The sequence below is a fragment of the Peromyscus leucopus genome, chromosome 8b (assembly GCF_004664715.2).
Source record: "Peromyscus leucopus breed LL Stock chromosome 8b, UCI_PerLeu_2.1, whole genome shotgun sequence".
Lineage (NCBI taxonomy): Eukaryota > Metazoa > Chordata > Mammalia > Rodentia > Cricetidae > Peromyscus > Peromyscus leucopus.
Window position 1 is genome coordinate 50,148,155 of NC_051086.1, and position 13,626 is coordinate 50,161,780.

At 45.0% G+C, this 13,626-nt stretch overlaps 1 protein-coding gene across 2 annotated transcripts in view; it reads left to right on the forward strand.

Annotated features, from left to right (window-relative positions):
- The window catches only part of LOC114693131 (myosin-8), a 30,925-nt gene extending 17,592 nt beyond the window's left edge, over positions 1–13,333 (forward strand). For both annotated transcript variants that reach the window (XM_028869377.2, XM_037201126.1), the window contains exons 23-40: positions 1,951–2,193; positions 2,305–2,481; positions 2,560–2,705; positions 2,787–2,877; positions 3,128–3,517; positions 3,947–4,073; positions 4,404–4,522; positions 4,647–4,843; positions 5,611–5,794; positions 5,879–6,044; positions 6,139–6,263; positions 7,750–8,058; positions 9,059–9,262; positions 10,322–10,447; positions 10,534–10,704; positions 10,867–10,971; positions 11,606–11,701; positions 13,045–13,333. In XM_028869377.2, the coding sequence (XP_028725210.1) occupies positions 1,951–2,193; positions 2,305–2,481; positions 2,560–2,705; positions 2,787–2,877; positions 3,128–3,517; positions 3,947–4,073; positions 4,404–4,522; positions 4,647–4,843; positions 5,611–5,794; positions 5,879–6,044; positions 6,139–6,263; positions 7,750–8,058; positions 9,059–9,262; positions 10,322–10,447; positions 10,534–10,704; positions 10,867–10,971; positions 11,606–11,701; positions 13,045–13,194 (3,126 nt within the window). In that variant the 3' untranslated portion in view covers positions 13,195–13,333. The remainder of the gene's footprint in view (positions 1–1,950; positions 2,194–2,304; positions 2,482–2,559; positions 2,706–2,786; positions 2,878–3,127; positions 3,518–3,946; positions 4,074–4,403; positions 4,523–4,646; positions 4,844–5,610; positions 5,795–5,878; positions 6,045–6,138; positions 6,264–7,749; positions 8,059–9,058; positions 9,263–10,321; positions 10,448–10,533; positions 10,705–10,866; positions 10,972–11,605; positions 11,702–13,044) is intronic.
- The last annotated feature ends 293 nt before the right edge of the window (positions 13,334–13,626 follow it).

Genomic DNA, 13,626 nt, shown 5'->3' on the forward strand with positions numbered 1-13,626 from the left:
AAAATTTAACAACTTTGAAGAAAGTAGTTCAAAGCTAAATCCCCAAGTCTTACTTAAATAGTTTGCGTCTTTGACTTAGCTGCACTGTCCCAGCCTTAAAAATATAATTCTGAGCTAAGCCTGCTAGTACAGGCCATTAATGTCAGCTACTTCAAAGGCTGAGCCAGGAGGATCCCAAGTTCAGGGCCTGCCTGGGCTATAATAAGTTCAAAGCCAGCCTCAGCGATAAAATAGAAAAAGAGGCTAGAGATACAGCCCACTGGTACAACTGCACTTTCCCATCTGCTCAAAATTCTGGGCTTAGTCCCTCCCATGACACAAGACAGCAAAACAAACAAACAAAAACAACAATAAAATCTGCCAGGATGGTTCTTTTTAAAAATCCAAGTGCAGCTGGGCAGTGGTGGTGGCGCATGCCTTTAATCCCAGCCCTTGGAAGGCAGAGGCAAGCAGATCTCTGTGAGTTCAAGGCCAGCTGGGGCTACAGAGTGAGTTCCAGGGAAGGCACAAAGCTACAAAGAGAAACCCTGTCTCAAATAAATAAATAAATAAATAAATAAATAAATAAATAATCCAAGTGCTTAAGACTGTCTTATAAGTCAAGATAATCAGCACTTTGGAAGAAGCGGCAGGTGGACCTCTAGGAGTTCAAGGCCAGTGGGTCTACATAGTGAGTTCCAGGATAGCCAGGGCTACATAGAGAGACCCTGTCTCAAAAAGCCAAAAAAAGAAGAAGAAATCAAGATAACCATCCCTCCTTTCCTCAACCCTTGAGATTTAACTTAATAAATATACATATTTACATCTCCTGGAGCTGAACTACTACTACCCTGGAAGAGTGCAGGGCATCCTCCCCAACTCTTCCATTAGTGTGAAGGAGTCTCTGAAGGGCACTGCTGGTGAGTCCGGGAGGAAGCGGGAGTCCATGTGGGAAGAGAATTTAGCAACAGCACTTCAACCCTGACATAACCTCCTATTTCCTTGCTCAACAAGCCCAACAATGTCAGAAATTGTGAGGATAGTTTCAATGCTTAAGACTGGATCCTCTCTGTCTCTTTTCATGGTGGTGCAGTAAGAGTAAACACTAACAAGTGTATCACTTTTAAAGATAAAAACAAGAACCTAAGTCATCCTCGGGCTCAGCTGCTTCAAACGCTCAGCTAAAACAAACACTGAAGGAGGCAGAGAAAGCCCCAGGGCAGGGGAATCTAGCAGATTCCTGGCTGAGTTTTTGAGTCCTTTAATTAGTGACTTATAAAATTTTGTGGAGCGGTATAATTTCCCAGAATTACTTGTTCTTATATACTCCGAAATTCATTTTGAGGATAATAGGTAATTCTTCAAATAGAAATGGAAACTTCAAACCACTGTAGTATTGTTACGGACCATCATAAATGTTTGAATGGACTAAAAATGCTGCTGCATGAAAATGCATTTAATATACTTTTTATTTTTATTATCATTTTTAATTCTATTTGACAATTAGTACTTTGAAAAAGAAATGATTGAGATCAAAACTAACCAATGTCACTAAATCCACATCTTACTCTAACAACTAAATAGCTCTCAGAAATGATTTATTAGAACCTCTTATTTACATATGAAAAACTGGGGGAAAGCAACCTGCCCAAGACAACACCTATGGGTGTTTGGAGACAAGAATCCAGGCTTCTCACTGCCCTGTCTGCCGATCTTCCTCCTGTTCTACACACAATTCTACAGTCATACCTTCTCCGGCCCAATGATTGTGTATGCTCCTTTGCTTCTAAACATCCAGGCTCACTTTTTAATTAGTTGCATGGCTCTAAGTCAGATTAGAGACATTCAATTAAAGGTGCTCTCATATTCATGCTGAGAAATTCAATAGAATTCGGATGAACACTAAACACCTTGTGCAAAAAGGCAAGTTTCAAAATAAGAAACAGACTAAGTGTCTTAATGAATCCACAGGAAGCAGACAGCTTGGCGGACGCCGAGGAAAGGTGTGAACAGCTGATCAAAAACAAAATCCAGCTGGAGGCCAAAATCAAGGAGGTGACAGAGAGAGCTGAGGATGAGGAGGAGATCAACGCTGAGCTGACCGCCAAGAAGAGGAAGCTGGAGGATGAGTGCTCAGAGCTGAAGAAAGACATCGACGACCTGGAGCTGACACTGGCCAAGGTTGAGAAGGAGAAGCATGCCACAGAGAACAAGGTATGAGATATATACATGGAAAGTTTATGACCCTTTTAAATTATGAATTAAAACCTAAGAGCCAGTCTATTAAAACATAATATGTAATGCAAAGCATGTTTGCTTCCGAAGGTGAAAAACCTCACAGAGGAGATGGCAGGCCTGGACGAAACCATTGCCAAGCTGACCAAGGAGAAGAAGGCCCTCCAAGAGGCCCACCAGCAGACCCTGGATGACCTGCAGGCAGAGGAGGACAAAGTCAACACTCTGAGCAAAGCCAAAAGCAAGCTTGAACAGCAAGTGGATGATGTAAGCACATTTTCAATGTCCTTTTGAAGTATTTCTTTAGATGCATTTCAATTGTAACAGATTTCTCTTCCCCATCAGCTTGAAGGGTCGCTAGAGCAAGAAAAGAAACTGAGGATGGACCTGGAAAGAGCCAAGAGGAAACTGGAGGGGGACCTCAAACTGGCCCAAGAATCCACAATGGACATAGAAAATGACAAACAGCAGCTTGATGAGAAGCTTAAAAAGTAGGGGCTCCATAAAGACTTCTATGTGATGCCATCTTTCGAATAATTTAAATATTAATATGTCTGCTACTCTGTTTAAAGGAAGGAGTTTGAAATCAGCAATTTGATAAGCAAAATTGAAGATGAGCAAGCCGTAGAAATCCAGCTGCAGAAAAAGATTAAAGAGTTGCAGGTGAATTATCTCACTTTTGTGTGTGTGTGTGTGTGTGTGTGTGTGTGTGTGTGTGTATTGTAAAAGGGCCACACTATGTAGTCCAGGTTGACCTCAAACTCACAAGCCTCCTGCCTCAGCATCCTGAGTTCTGGGATAGAAGGCATGGACTACCATGCCCAGCCCCTCATCTTTTTGTTTTTCTACACATCAAAAAACACTAAAATTGAAATGAGTTTGAGATGTGTTAGTGTACTTGCTTGATTTCCAGGCCCGCATTGAGGAGCTGGAGGAGGAAATCGAGGCAGAGAGGGCCTCCAGGGCCAAAGCAGAGAAGCAGCGCTCTGACCTCTCCCGGGAACTGGAGGAGATCAGTGAGAGGCTGGAAGAAGCCGGCGGGGCCACATCCGCTCAGGTGGAGGTAAACAAGAAGCGGGAAACTGAGTTCCAGAAGCTTCGCAGGGACCTGGAGGAGGCCACCCTGCAGCATGAAGCCACATCAGCTGCTCTTCGGAAGAAGCACGCAGACAGTATGGCAGAGCTTGGGGAGCAGATCGACAACCTGCAGCGGGTCAAGCAGAAGCTGGAGAAGGAGAAGAGTGAGCTGAAGATGGAGATCGACGACCTTAGCAGTAATGCAGAGGCGATCGCCAAAGCCAAGGTACCCAACACCATCTCTAGATGAGGGCAATAAGCCAGAAAAACAGCATCCATTGTTCTTGGCATCAAACATGGTTTGTAGGCATTTTATAGTATTTGTTCAAATATTTTCCATCCTAATCCTGTAGTTTCATTTTCTAAAAGTACTGACTATAACCCACTAAGATGACTTCAAAATCCAATTAGGTGAATGTCAACATCACTGGATCTATGGGTAGCTTCCAACAATGAATGTAACATGTATGTTGAGTTCTGGCACATGCCAAAACACCAATGTCATAACTTTCTACTCATATCTCACCTATTTTTGAAATATATTTTATTCTTTTAATATTAAAACATCTTAAATACTGTAAGAATTGTGGTTTATCTTTTTTTTTTTTCCTGCCGACATTCAGTGTTTGATCCTTCCTTGTCACGTGATCCTTAGGGAAACCTTGAAAAGATGTGCCGCACTCTGGAGGACCAGGTGAGTGAGCTGAAGAGCAAGGAGGAGGAACAGCAGCGGCTGATCAATGAGCTGACAGCGCAGAGAGCCCGCCTGCAGACGGAAGCAGGTAGAGATGCCTTCTCCGGCTCCCCACATCCTGCACTGTGTGAAAGGGGTTCTTACTATGCAGCCAAACCCTCATTTTTAGAGGGAAATCAACAAACTACCAGAATTTTTCAAGGCAGTCAGTCCACAAAGGTGCAGGCAGGCAAAAATAAGAAGACAGGTTTGTTATGCTCCTGTGGCAATCTGGCTTGCAAATCTGCATTTTGATTTTTATTTTTTGCTAATTTCCATTTCCGTATCAAAGTTTAGAAGTGAATAAAATATATATATATATACACATACACACGGCTCATTGTTATACCATGAGTTCTCCTGATTCTACTGTTCTTAGGTGAGTATTCCCGACAGTTAGATGAGAAAGACGCCTTAGTCTCTCAGCTGTCAAGAAGCAAGCAGGCATCTGCCCAGCAGATCGAGGAGCTGAAGCGTCAGCTTGAGGAAGAAACCAAGGTGACTTTGACCAGAGATTTTTCTTGACAAACCAAACCCGAGAATGCCCAGTTATATTCTACTTGAGGTGTGTAAGTATCACAGGATCTATGAATTGAAATCACTGGTTCTGTCCCTTCTGCAGGCCAAGAACGCGCTGGCCCATGCCCTGCAGTCCTCCCGCCATGACTGTGACCTGCTGCGGGAACAGTATGAGGAGGAGCAGGAAGGCAAGGCTGAGCTGCAGAGGGCGCTGTCCAAGGCCAATAGTGAGGTGGCCCAGTGGAGGACCAAATATGAGACGGACGCCATCCAGCGCACGGAGGAGCTGGAGGAGGCCAAGTATGTGGTGTGCACTTAAGTTTTGCCTTTCCTAGTGGTCTCCATTCCTGTGTCACGTGCTTCACATCCATTTAGCTGTCATAGCAATGTTACATCACTGCCACTATTTATCTAAAGAGATTTATTTAGAGAGACGGCTGGTGTTGGAACCAGATGTTCTGATTCCAGAGGTCATCTTCTTAAGCTCTGAGTGGACAGACATCCCTCTTAAAACTTACAGTCTAAAGTTTCTAAACTGTACAAAATGTCTAGGATTGGTCTAATGCACCTTGTTGGGGGTCAAGTTTAAAGGAATTTTCTGTGTCTTAAGGATGTGGCCTTGGCACACCACTGGGAATGAAGCAAGAACGTAGATCATTCAAATGAAAGTCAAACTTGCCTTTACTTCTGCTGCATGAATTATCCAGATTATCTACCAACTGTGTTCTCTCTTTAGACTGTCCAAACATACACGATTTAAACAAATTAGCTATTCTCTGGGGACAGGGATCGTGAAAGGAATCAGAAGGTCACTGAACGTATAAAGGCATCCAGCGCTGATAGCAGCCTGTGGGACTCCAGTAACATTCCCAGAACTTCACGGAGTCCAAATATCTACCATTTTGGACTTCTATCAGTTTGTTACTCATGAATAGGAGTCTGGTGACCATTCCTTTGGAAAGCAGATGGTTTTGCCGATACAGGACAGGACAGCAAGAAGGAACCATGGCAGTTATCATTTTGTTCCTGGCTTTGGCCAGATCCTGACAGTCTGGCTAATTTCTCAGGAAGAAGCTGGCTCAGCGTCTGCAGGCAGCTGAGGAGCACGTGGAAGCCGTGAACGCCAAGTGTGCTTCCCTGGAGAAGACGAAGCAGCGGCTGCAGAATGAGGTGGAGGACCTCATGCTGGATGTGGAAAGGACCAACGCAGCCTGCGCCGCCCTGGACAAGAAGCAGAGAAACTTCGACAAGGTAGTCTAGTCTGCTTAAATTTTACAAAAAACTTGATGTGGCCTTTCTTCTCCCTGTCCTGGCTGACAATCTATGGCTTTTCAGGTTCTGTCAGAATGGAGACAGAAGTATGAGGAAACTCAGGCTGAGCTTGAGTCCTTCCAGAAAGAGTCGCGCTCCCTCAGCACCGAGCTGTTCAAGGTCAAGAACGCCTACGAGGAGTCTCTGGATCAACTCGAGACTCTGAAGAGAGAAAACAAGAATCTGCAGCGTGAGTCCCAACCTTCTTGATCCTACTCAGCCCTGTCTGGCCCCTCCCATGTTGCCACCGTTCCAACCACTTCCTCTCATCTCTTCTTCCACAGAGGAGATTTCTGACCTGACGGAGCAGATCGCAGAGGGAGGGAAGCATATCCATGAGCTGGAGAAAATAAAGAAACAAGTAGAACAAGAGAAATGTGAGATCCAGGCTGCCTTAGAAGAAGCAGAGGTACATGGTACTCTGTTATGGGGGAAAATCAAAGACAAACACTACAAAAATATCAAGCTGAGTAATGGTACCGTGAACTGACTACATTACTATAGAGCAGAGACAATTTAAATATGGGACCTTTGTTTACAGGGCAATTCGGTGATTAATAATGCTAACACTGAGGCTGGAGAGCTGTCTCAGCTGGTAAGAGCTCTTACTGCTGCTCTTCCAGAGGACCTGAGTACAGTTCCCAGGACCCACATCTGTGGCTCACAACCACCTGTAACTCCAGCTCCAGAGGACCAGACACCCTCTTCTGGCCTCCAGGAGCTCCTACACACACATGTCATACATCCACACAAACACGTATGCAAAAAATAAATTTGAGAAAAACACAAATTCTCTAACCCATCAATTCAGTGTCTTAGAATTTACCACAAGAAGCTCATCTTAAAAAGAGATAAAACTTTAAGACAAAGATGTCCAATACAAAAGTAAGCAAAGTGTAGAACAATAGATTTCCAAATAAAAATTAAGTATGGCTAGTAGGCCAGGAGGGGTTACACATACCTGAAATCCCAGCACGTGGAGGTAGAGGCAGGAGGATTATCAAAGCCAGCTTGATCTATACATAGTAAGGCCCAGTCCAGCCAAAGCTTTATAGCAAAATCTCACCCTAAAAGACCAAAAGAGCCCAGCAAAATGGCTCCGTGGGTTACGGCACTTTCCACCAAAACTTATACCCTCTGTTCAGTCTCCAGAACCCACATGGTAGGAGGAGAGGAGCAAACTCCCACAGATTTATCTCTGACCTTTGTGTTCTCTCTCACCCTCTCTGAATTATTGATCAAATGAATAAGTGAAACGATTCCAAAAGTAGTATTAATGTGGGGAAGGATTTGTGATAGACACAAATATTTGCTTTTAAAAAACAAGAACTATATTTGCATATGCAACTTCAATTAGATAGAAATAGGGGGGTCAGAAGGATCATGAATGAGCCCAAGGCCAGCCTGAACCACAAAGCAAGACAGCCTGTCTAAAAAAATTAGTATAAAATATGTACCTCATTAAAATAGTTGTCTCTCCGTGAGTAACAAAGGGAAACTGTTTTTATACATTATCCCCACATTGTACAATGAGTATGCAATATATAATCAGAAAAAAACCACTATTTTTAAAACTTATAGTTTCTATGATAGATTAGTGTTTTTACACATGAAGATTTTAGTTTATGAATCATTATGTATATTACATATAAAATTAATCAGATAACTGTTAGTACTGTCATGAATCTTTAGATCGTGCAGAGTATTTTATTACAGAGCTGACCTATATAATCTGTGACCAGATAAACAAAAAATTATAAGTTCTTAGAACAACTACATTAACATTAAAATTCAACCAGAGTACAGCTATAAGAGGCTGCCTCACAAACTCAGAGTAGACGCCAACCACTCGAGTTCTCTTCCACTCAGTGCTGACTGATGACTGTTTCCTTAAGGCATCTCTGGAACATGAAGAGGGAAAGATCCTGCGCATCCAGCTGGAGCTGAACCAAGTCAAGTCTGAGATCGACAGGAAGATTGCTGAGAAGGATGAGGAGATCGACCAGCTGAAAAGAAATCACATTAGAGTTGTGGAGACGATGCAGAGCACGCTGGACGCAGAGATCAGGAGCAGGAACGATGCTCTGAGAGTCAAGAAGAAGATGGAAGGGGATCTGAATGAAATGGAAATCCAGCTGAACCACGCCAACCGCTTGGCTGCTGAGAGCCTGAGGAACTACAGGAATACTCAGGGCATCCTGAAGGTAGACATCCGTTGGCTGCTCAGCTGAGTCACAGAACACACCTGTCTGCCGTTCTCACAGTTAACTTCTTAAGTAATCTGTTTTAGCTACTTCTACTGCTGTGATGAAACACCCTGGCAAAAAGCAACTTAAGAGGAGAAAGTGTTTAATTCCAGCTTTCAGGTCATTGGTCCAGTCTGTCATGGCAGGGGAGTCAAGGCAAGGGGAGCCTGAAGCCGCTGGACACACTGACCCACAATCAGGAACAGAGAGAAATGAACTCACACTAGTGCTCAGCTGGCCTTCTCCATTTTATACAGTCCAAGATCCCTGCCCAGGGAATGGGCATGCCCACAATTACAATGGGTCTTCCTACATCAATTAACATAATCATGATAATCCCCCTCTGGCATGCCCATTGTCCTCTCCCAGGTAATTCTAGATTCTGTCAAGTTGACAATTAACACTAACTATCATAGCCACCCCCTCCCAGTTACCAAATTATACAGTTGAATGCACCAAGAACACCAATTAAAAAGTGTCTAAAACATAATAGTTTCCAGAAATTATGTATAGACGAACAAACAGGAGTTGAAAGATGGAGAAATGGCGAGATAGAAAATACACAGGCTTTCCACAAAACAGGCCTGAGGGTGAATCTTAGTTTTGTTGCTCTCTGACTTCGGGCAAGTTACTTGCACATAATAAGAGTAAGTTTCCCACCTCAAAGATGGCAGTGGGGACCAAATGAAATAGCAGATATCAAGTACTATGTGAGGTATACAGAAAATGCTCTATAAGTGACATGTATGGGACAGTCAACAAGATAAAGGTAGAGACAGAGCGAGAATCTGTCTCTTGACAATTTGCTCACACACCAAACAAATGCCACCATTGTCCTTAAGCTCATACAAATGACAGGCAAGTCACCTCCTGCTCCTGGCACGGATACACCGTGGGAGGTCATTTCCTGGGTGTTCATCTCCTCCTCAGAATAGTCAAGATATTTTTCAACTTATAGGACACCCAGCTGCACCTGGATGACGCTCTCCGAGGCCAGGAGGACCTGAAGGAACAGCTGGCGATCGTGGAGCGCAGAGCCAACCTGCTGCAGGCTGAGATTGAGGAGCTGCGGGCCACGCTGGAGCAGACAGAGAGGAGCAGGAAGATTGCAGAGCAGGAGCTGCTGGACGCCAGTGAGCGCGTGCAGCTCCTGCACACCCAGGTGAGCAAATGCTGGCGCGCTGCTAAGGGAGGAGTCTAGAGCGTAGGTATGTGCATAGAACCAGGGATGGGGCTGCATCTAAACCACCACTGCAGTTATGACAGGCCGATAGGTGGCTTTGTAGTGCATTTCTAGTTCTTTTCTAGACTCTCTACCAAAAAAGGTTTATACATTTAGAAATAAGTTTAGACTTTGGGGGATATTTGAAATCATGAAGAATAACACTGAGAAAACATGTCTTTGACTCCAAACTGAAACACATTTCATGAAGTACTTATCAGGGGCACATTGGAGTTCAGTTGTTCTGTGTTTACTGTTCTCACGCCTCACAGGGCGCTTAGCATCCCTTCTTGCTCAGGCACTAAATGTAGTAGCAGCCCCTCGTAAGATCTCTGTGACACCAAAATAACCACACTCCAGCCTTTCCAAGTACTCTCCTTCGAGAATACTGGGTTGAAATTTAAAAAAAAAAAAATGTTTTCATAATACAAATTCAAAATCCCCCCAAAGGACAAGATTCCCCCTGCCCCCCATACACACACACACACACACACACACACACACACACACACACACACACTTCTTTTGATAGACTTCCAGTGTCATGCACTCACACACACACACAAAAAAAAAAAAACTGTTATTCCCAACCTTTAAAACAGAATTCTATAAATCAAAGAAAAGAAAGAACAAATAACAAATGACTACTAATATTAGCATTCATTGTTGTTGTCTTGATACAGGGTCTTCCTATACAACACAGGCTGGCCCTAAACTCATGATCCACATGCCTTAACATCCAGACTGCTGGTATTACAAGCATGTATCATTACAGGCACTCCTAAAACTTCATAGGTCCTCCTATAGAAGTCAGATAGGCAGTAAAGGACTGAGTATAGGGAGGGAGGTTTCAGCCATGCAAATGATTACAAGTTTGCACCAAACAGAATAATTCACGTTAGTTGGCATCGGGTCTCCTGGGTTAGACAAAAATAGAACATTTGTAAATCTCAGCTGGGAAACTTGAAAATCTTATTAATTTCCACTGTCTTTTAACAGAACACAAGCCTCATCAACACCAAAAAGAAGTTGGAAAATGATGTTTCACAACTCCAGGGCGAAGTAGAAGAAGTGATTCAAGAGTCACGCAATGCAGAAGAGAAGGCCAAGAAAGCCATTACTGATGTGAGTGCCATGCACGTATTCTCCTCACACCTGTGTTCCCTGCCACCACCAGGGCTCATTATTTTCTTGATTTACTTGCTTTTCAGGCCGCCATGATGGCGGAGGAGCTGAAGAAGGAGCAGGACACCAGCGCCCACCTGGAGCGGATGAAGAAGAACCTGGAGCAGACAGTGAAGGACCTGCAGCACCGTCTAGACGAGGCCGAGCAGCTGGCGCTGAAGGGCGGCAAGAAGCAGATCCAGAAACTGGAGGCCAGGGTGGGTGTCTTCATCCCTAATTCTGGGAAGGGCAAAAGGGGCACACTCTTATCATCATGGGGTCAAGAACACCCTGGCCACACCTGCAGTAGACCCTAGGCTAATTAACATCCCCAGCACTGACTGGAGAGGAAGAGATACAGCTTTCTTTCTTGGTTACAGGTCCGTGAACTTGAAGGAGAGGTTGAAAATGAACAGAAACGTAATGCCGAGGCTGTTAAAGGGTTACGGAAACATGAGAGAAGAGTAAAGGAACTTACCTATCAGGTAAAAGGAATCATTTTCTAGAATGTACAGGCATCGTGCCCAAAGGGAAAGGGAGACCCTGGTGACTCCTCCAGGGGCACTCTCAGATGTGCGTGTTAACTGCACGTATGTAAAGAATAAAGGCAGAGTTGCTCATCACAGGCAGACACCAAGCTAGGACGGTGAGGGGAACCTTTACAAAACAACACAGAACAGGGCCTGCAGGTCAGTGGTAGACTATACAGATTCCACGGGCTTGATCCCCAGTAAGAGGAAGGAAGGTGGGAGGGAGGACGGGGGGGGGGGGAGAGAAAAAAGGTTGGGGTGGGGGGAGAAAAGGAGGGAAAGTGGCGTAAGAGAGAAAAGAATATAAGCACTAAAGCAAAATAAACTAGATGTCAGTCCTATGGCTTCTCCCAGAACAGCAGGGCAAGGATTTGAGATGATGTATAGAATTCTTTAGTACAGAGACCAACTAGACACAGCACACGTTTAACAAATGTGACCACTGTTCATAGCATAGGTTGGTCAAGTTCATCCTCAGGTCCCCCTGCCGGCATATAGGACCCCCTTCTGGCATATCGGCGACTTATTTGGGCACCAGGTAAACATATTTCTTTGGGCTGAGTGTGTATCTTTTTTTTTAAATGTTCAGACCGAGGAGGACCGCAAGAATGTGCTCAGGCTGCAGGACTTGGTGGACAAATTACAGGCGAAGGTGAAATCCTACAAGAGACAAGCGGAGGAGGCTGTAAGTGTCTTTGAGGTTTGGAGAAAGAAGCAGACTTCTGTCAGGGAGAAACATGTTTTTAAACAAAAAAAAAAAAACATGTATTGGTGAGGAAGAAAGGCACACACTAAGAATCCACCATTCATGTCTTCTCCGAAGGCTGCAACCTTACAAATATATATGTACACATGCCCATCTTAATTGCAGACTCGGCCTCAAGAGGAGATGTGTATTGTTAGGCAGAAAGGCTGGGGAAGGAGAAAGCTCCAAATACCCAGCCTTAACCGGTAGCAACAAACACACAACAGAATCACTAACGTCGGGATGAACAATTCCTGTCTCTCCACATGCACAAACTCAAGTGTTCCCGACAGTGAAGTATTGACTTCCCCGCACCCAGCTGACTTGTGGACTCACTCCGTAAGTGAGGCTCCCCGCCCCCCCCCCCCCGCGCCTCCCCTGCATCTATCCCAGCAACCAGAAGAGCATGATGGAAGAGCTGGAGGCACAGTCAGTGGTGTGTGAGGCCCTGGCTTCTGTAGGGCCAAACAACAGAAGAAAGGATGCTGGAAGATTCTCCAGCTGCACTCCCCCCCGACCCCCGACCCCGACCCCAACCCCAACCCCGACCCCGCCCCTGCGGTGCCCAGCCCCCATTCCTCCAGATGTATGTGACAGGAAGGAAGATAGGGCACAAATAGTAACAGCCACACAAAAAGAGGCAACTATTATCTTCGGCCCACTTTTCTCTCTCTTCTGTATCACTCTTAAAACACGGGGGAAAGCCGTGTCTGGTGGGATTTCCAAAGCTCTTTGTTAGCATTTGCTTACTGAGGTCTCTGAGGGTACCTGGGTCTCTTCTACCTTTCCACCCAAGAGACACACCAAAAAAGGTAGGCAAGGAGATGGAGACGGCCCAGTTGCTAAGAGCACTGGCTGCTTTTTCAGAGAACCCGGGTTCAATTCCCAGCACACACATGGTGGCTCATAACCACATCTAACTACATTCCCAGGGGAGCCAATGTCCTCTTCCGGCCTCCCGGGGCACCACATGACTATGTTGTGCAGACACACATGCAGGCCAAACACCTACACGCATGAAAGAAAAATAAATCATTAAAAACAACAACAACAGGGAGGTGTTAGGCAGGTTGACAAAAGTCTGGTCTCTTCCACTTGAAAACAATTTCTCCTTTCCTTCCTTTAAGTCAAAATTGTCACTGGAGTTACAGATTAGGCTGAGGTTGGAGGTCGGACATGACCAACAGCACAGGAGAGGGGAATGTGATTGTAGCCGACCTGGCCTGGTGACATTATAGTGAGGCCCACGGCATCTAACTGCCGGGACGCTTGTCTGTTCTCAGGAGGAACAATCCAACGCTAACCTGGCCAAATTCCGCAAGCTCCAGCATGAGCTGGAGGAAGCCGAGGAGCGGGCAGACATCGCCGAGTCCCAGGTCAACAAGCTGCGGGTGAAGAGCCGAGAGGTTCACACCAAAATCAGTGCAGAGTAAGCGCCTCCTCCCGAGGCTGCCCACGGGCGAGTGGCTGAAGAAATGCGCAGAATGCGCTGCTTCGGGTCACTCGCTTCACTGTGTTGAGTTTTCACCTCCTGTTGACTAAATAAAAACTACAGCACATTTACAAAGCAAACCAGACTTCCTTTTCATTTGCAAAATTGTTTACTGGCGAAGCCAGTTTTCACCTAGCTGCTGTTTGTTATTATTATTATTATTATTATTATTATTATTATTATTATTATTATGTTGGTTGTGTGGAGCTGTCTTAGTTCACTTCCCGTTGCCATGATAAAACACAGCTTGGGGAAGAAAGGGGTTGGCTTACAGTTCACAGTCTAACAGTGAGAGAAGCCAGAGCAGGAGGTCAAGGGAGGAATTAAAGCAGAGACCGTGGAGGAGCCCTGCTTACTGGCTTGCTCCCCATGG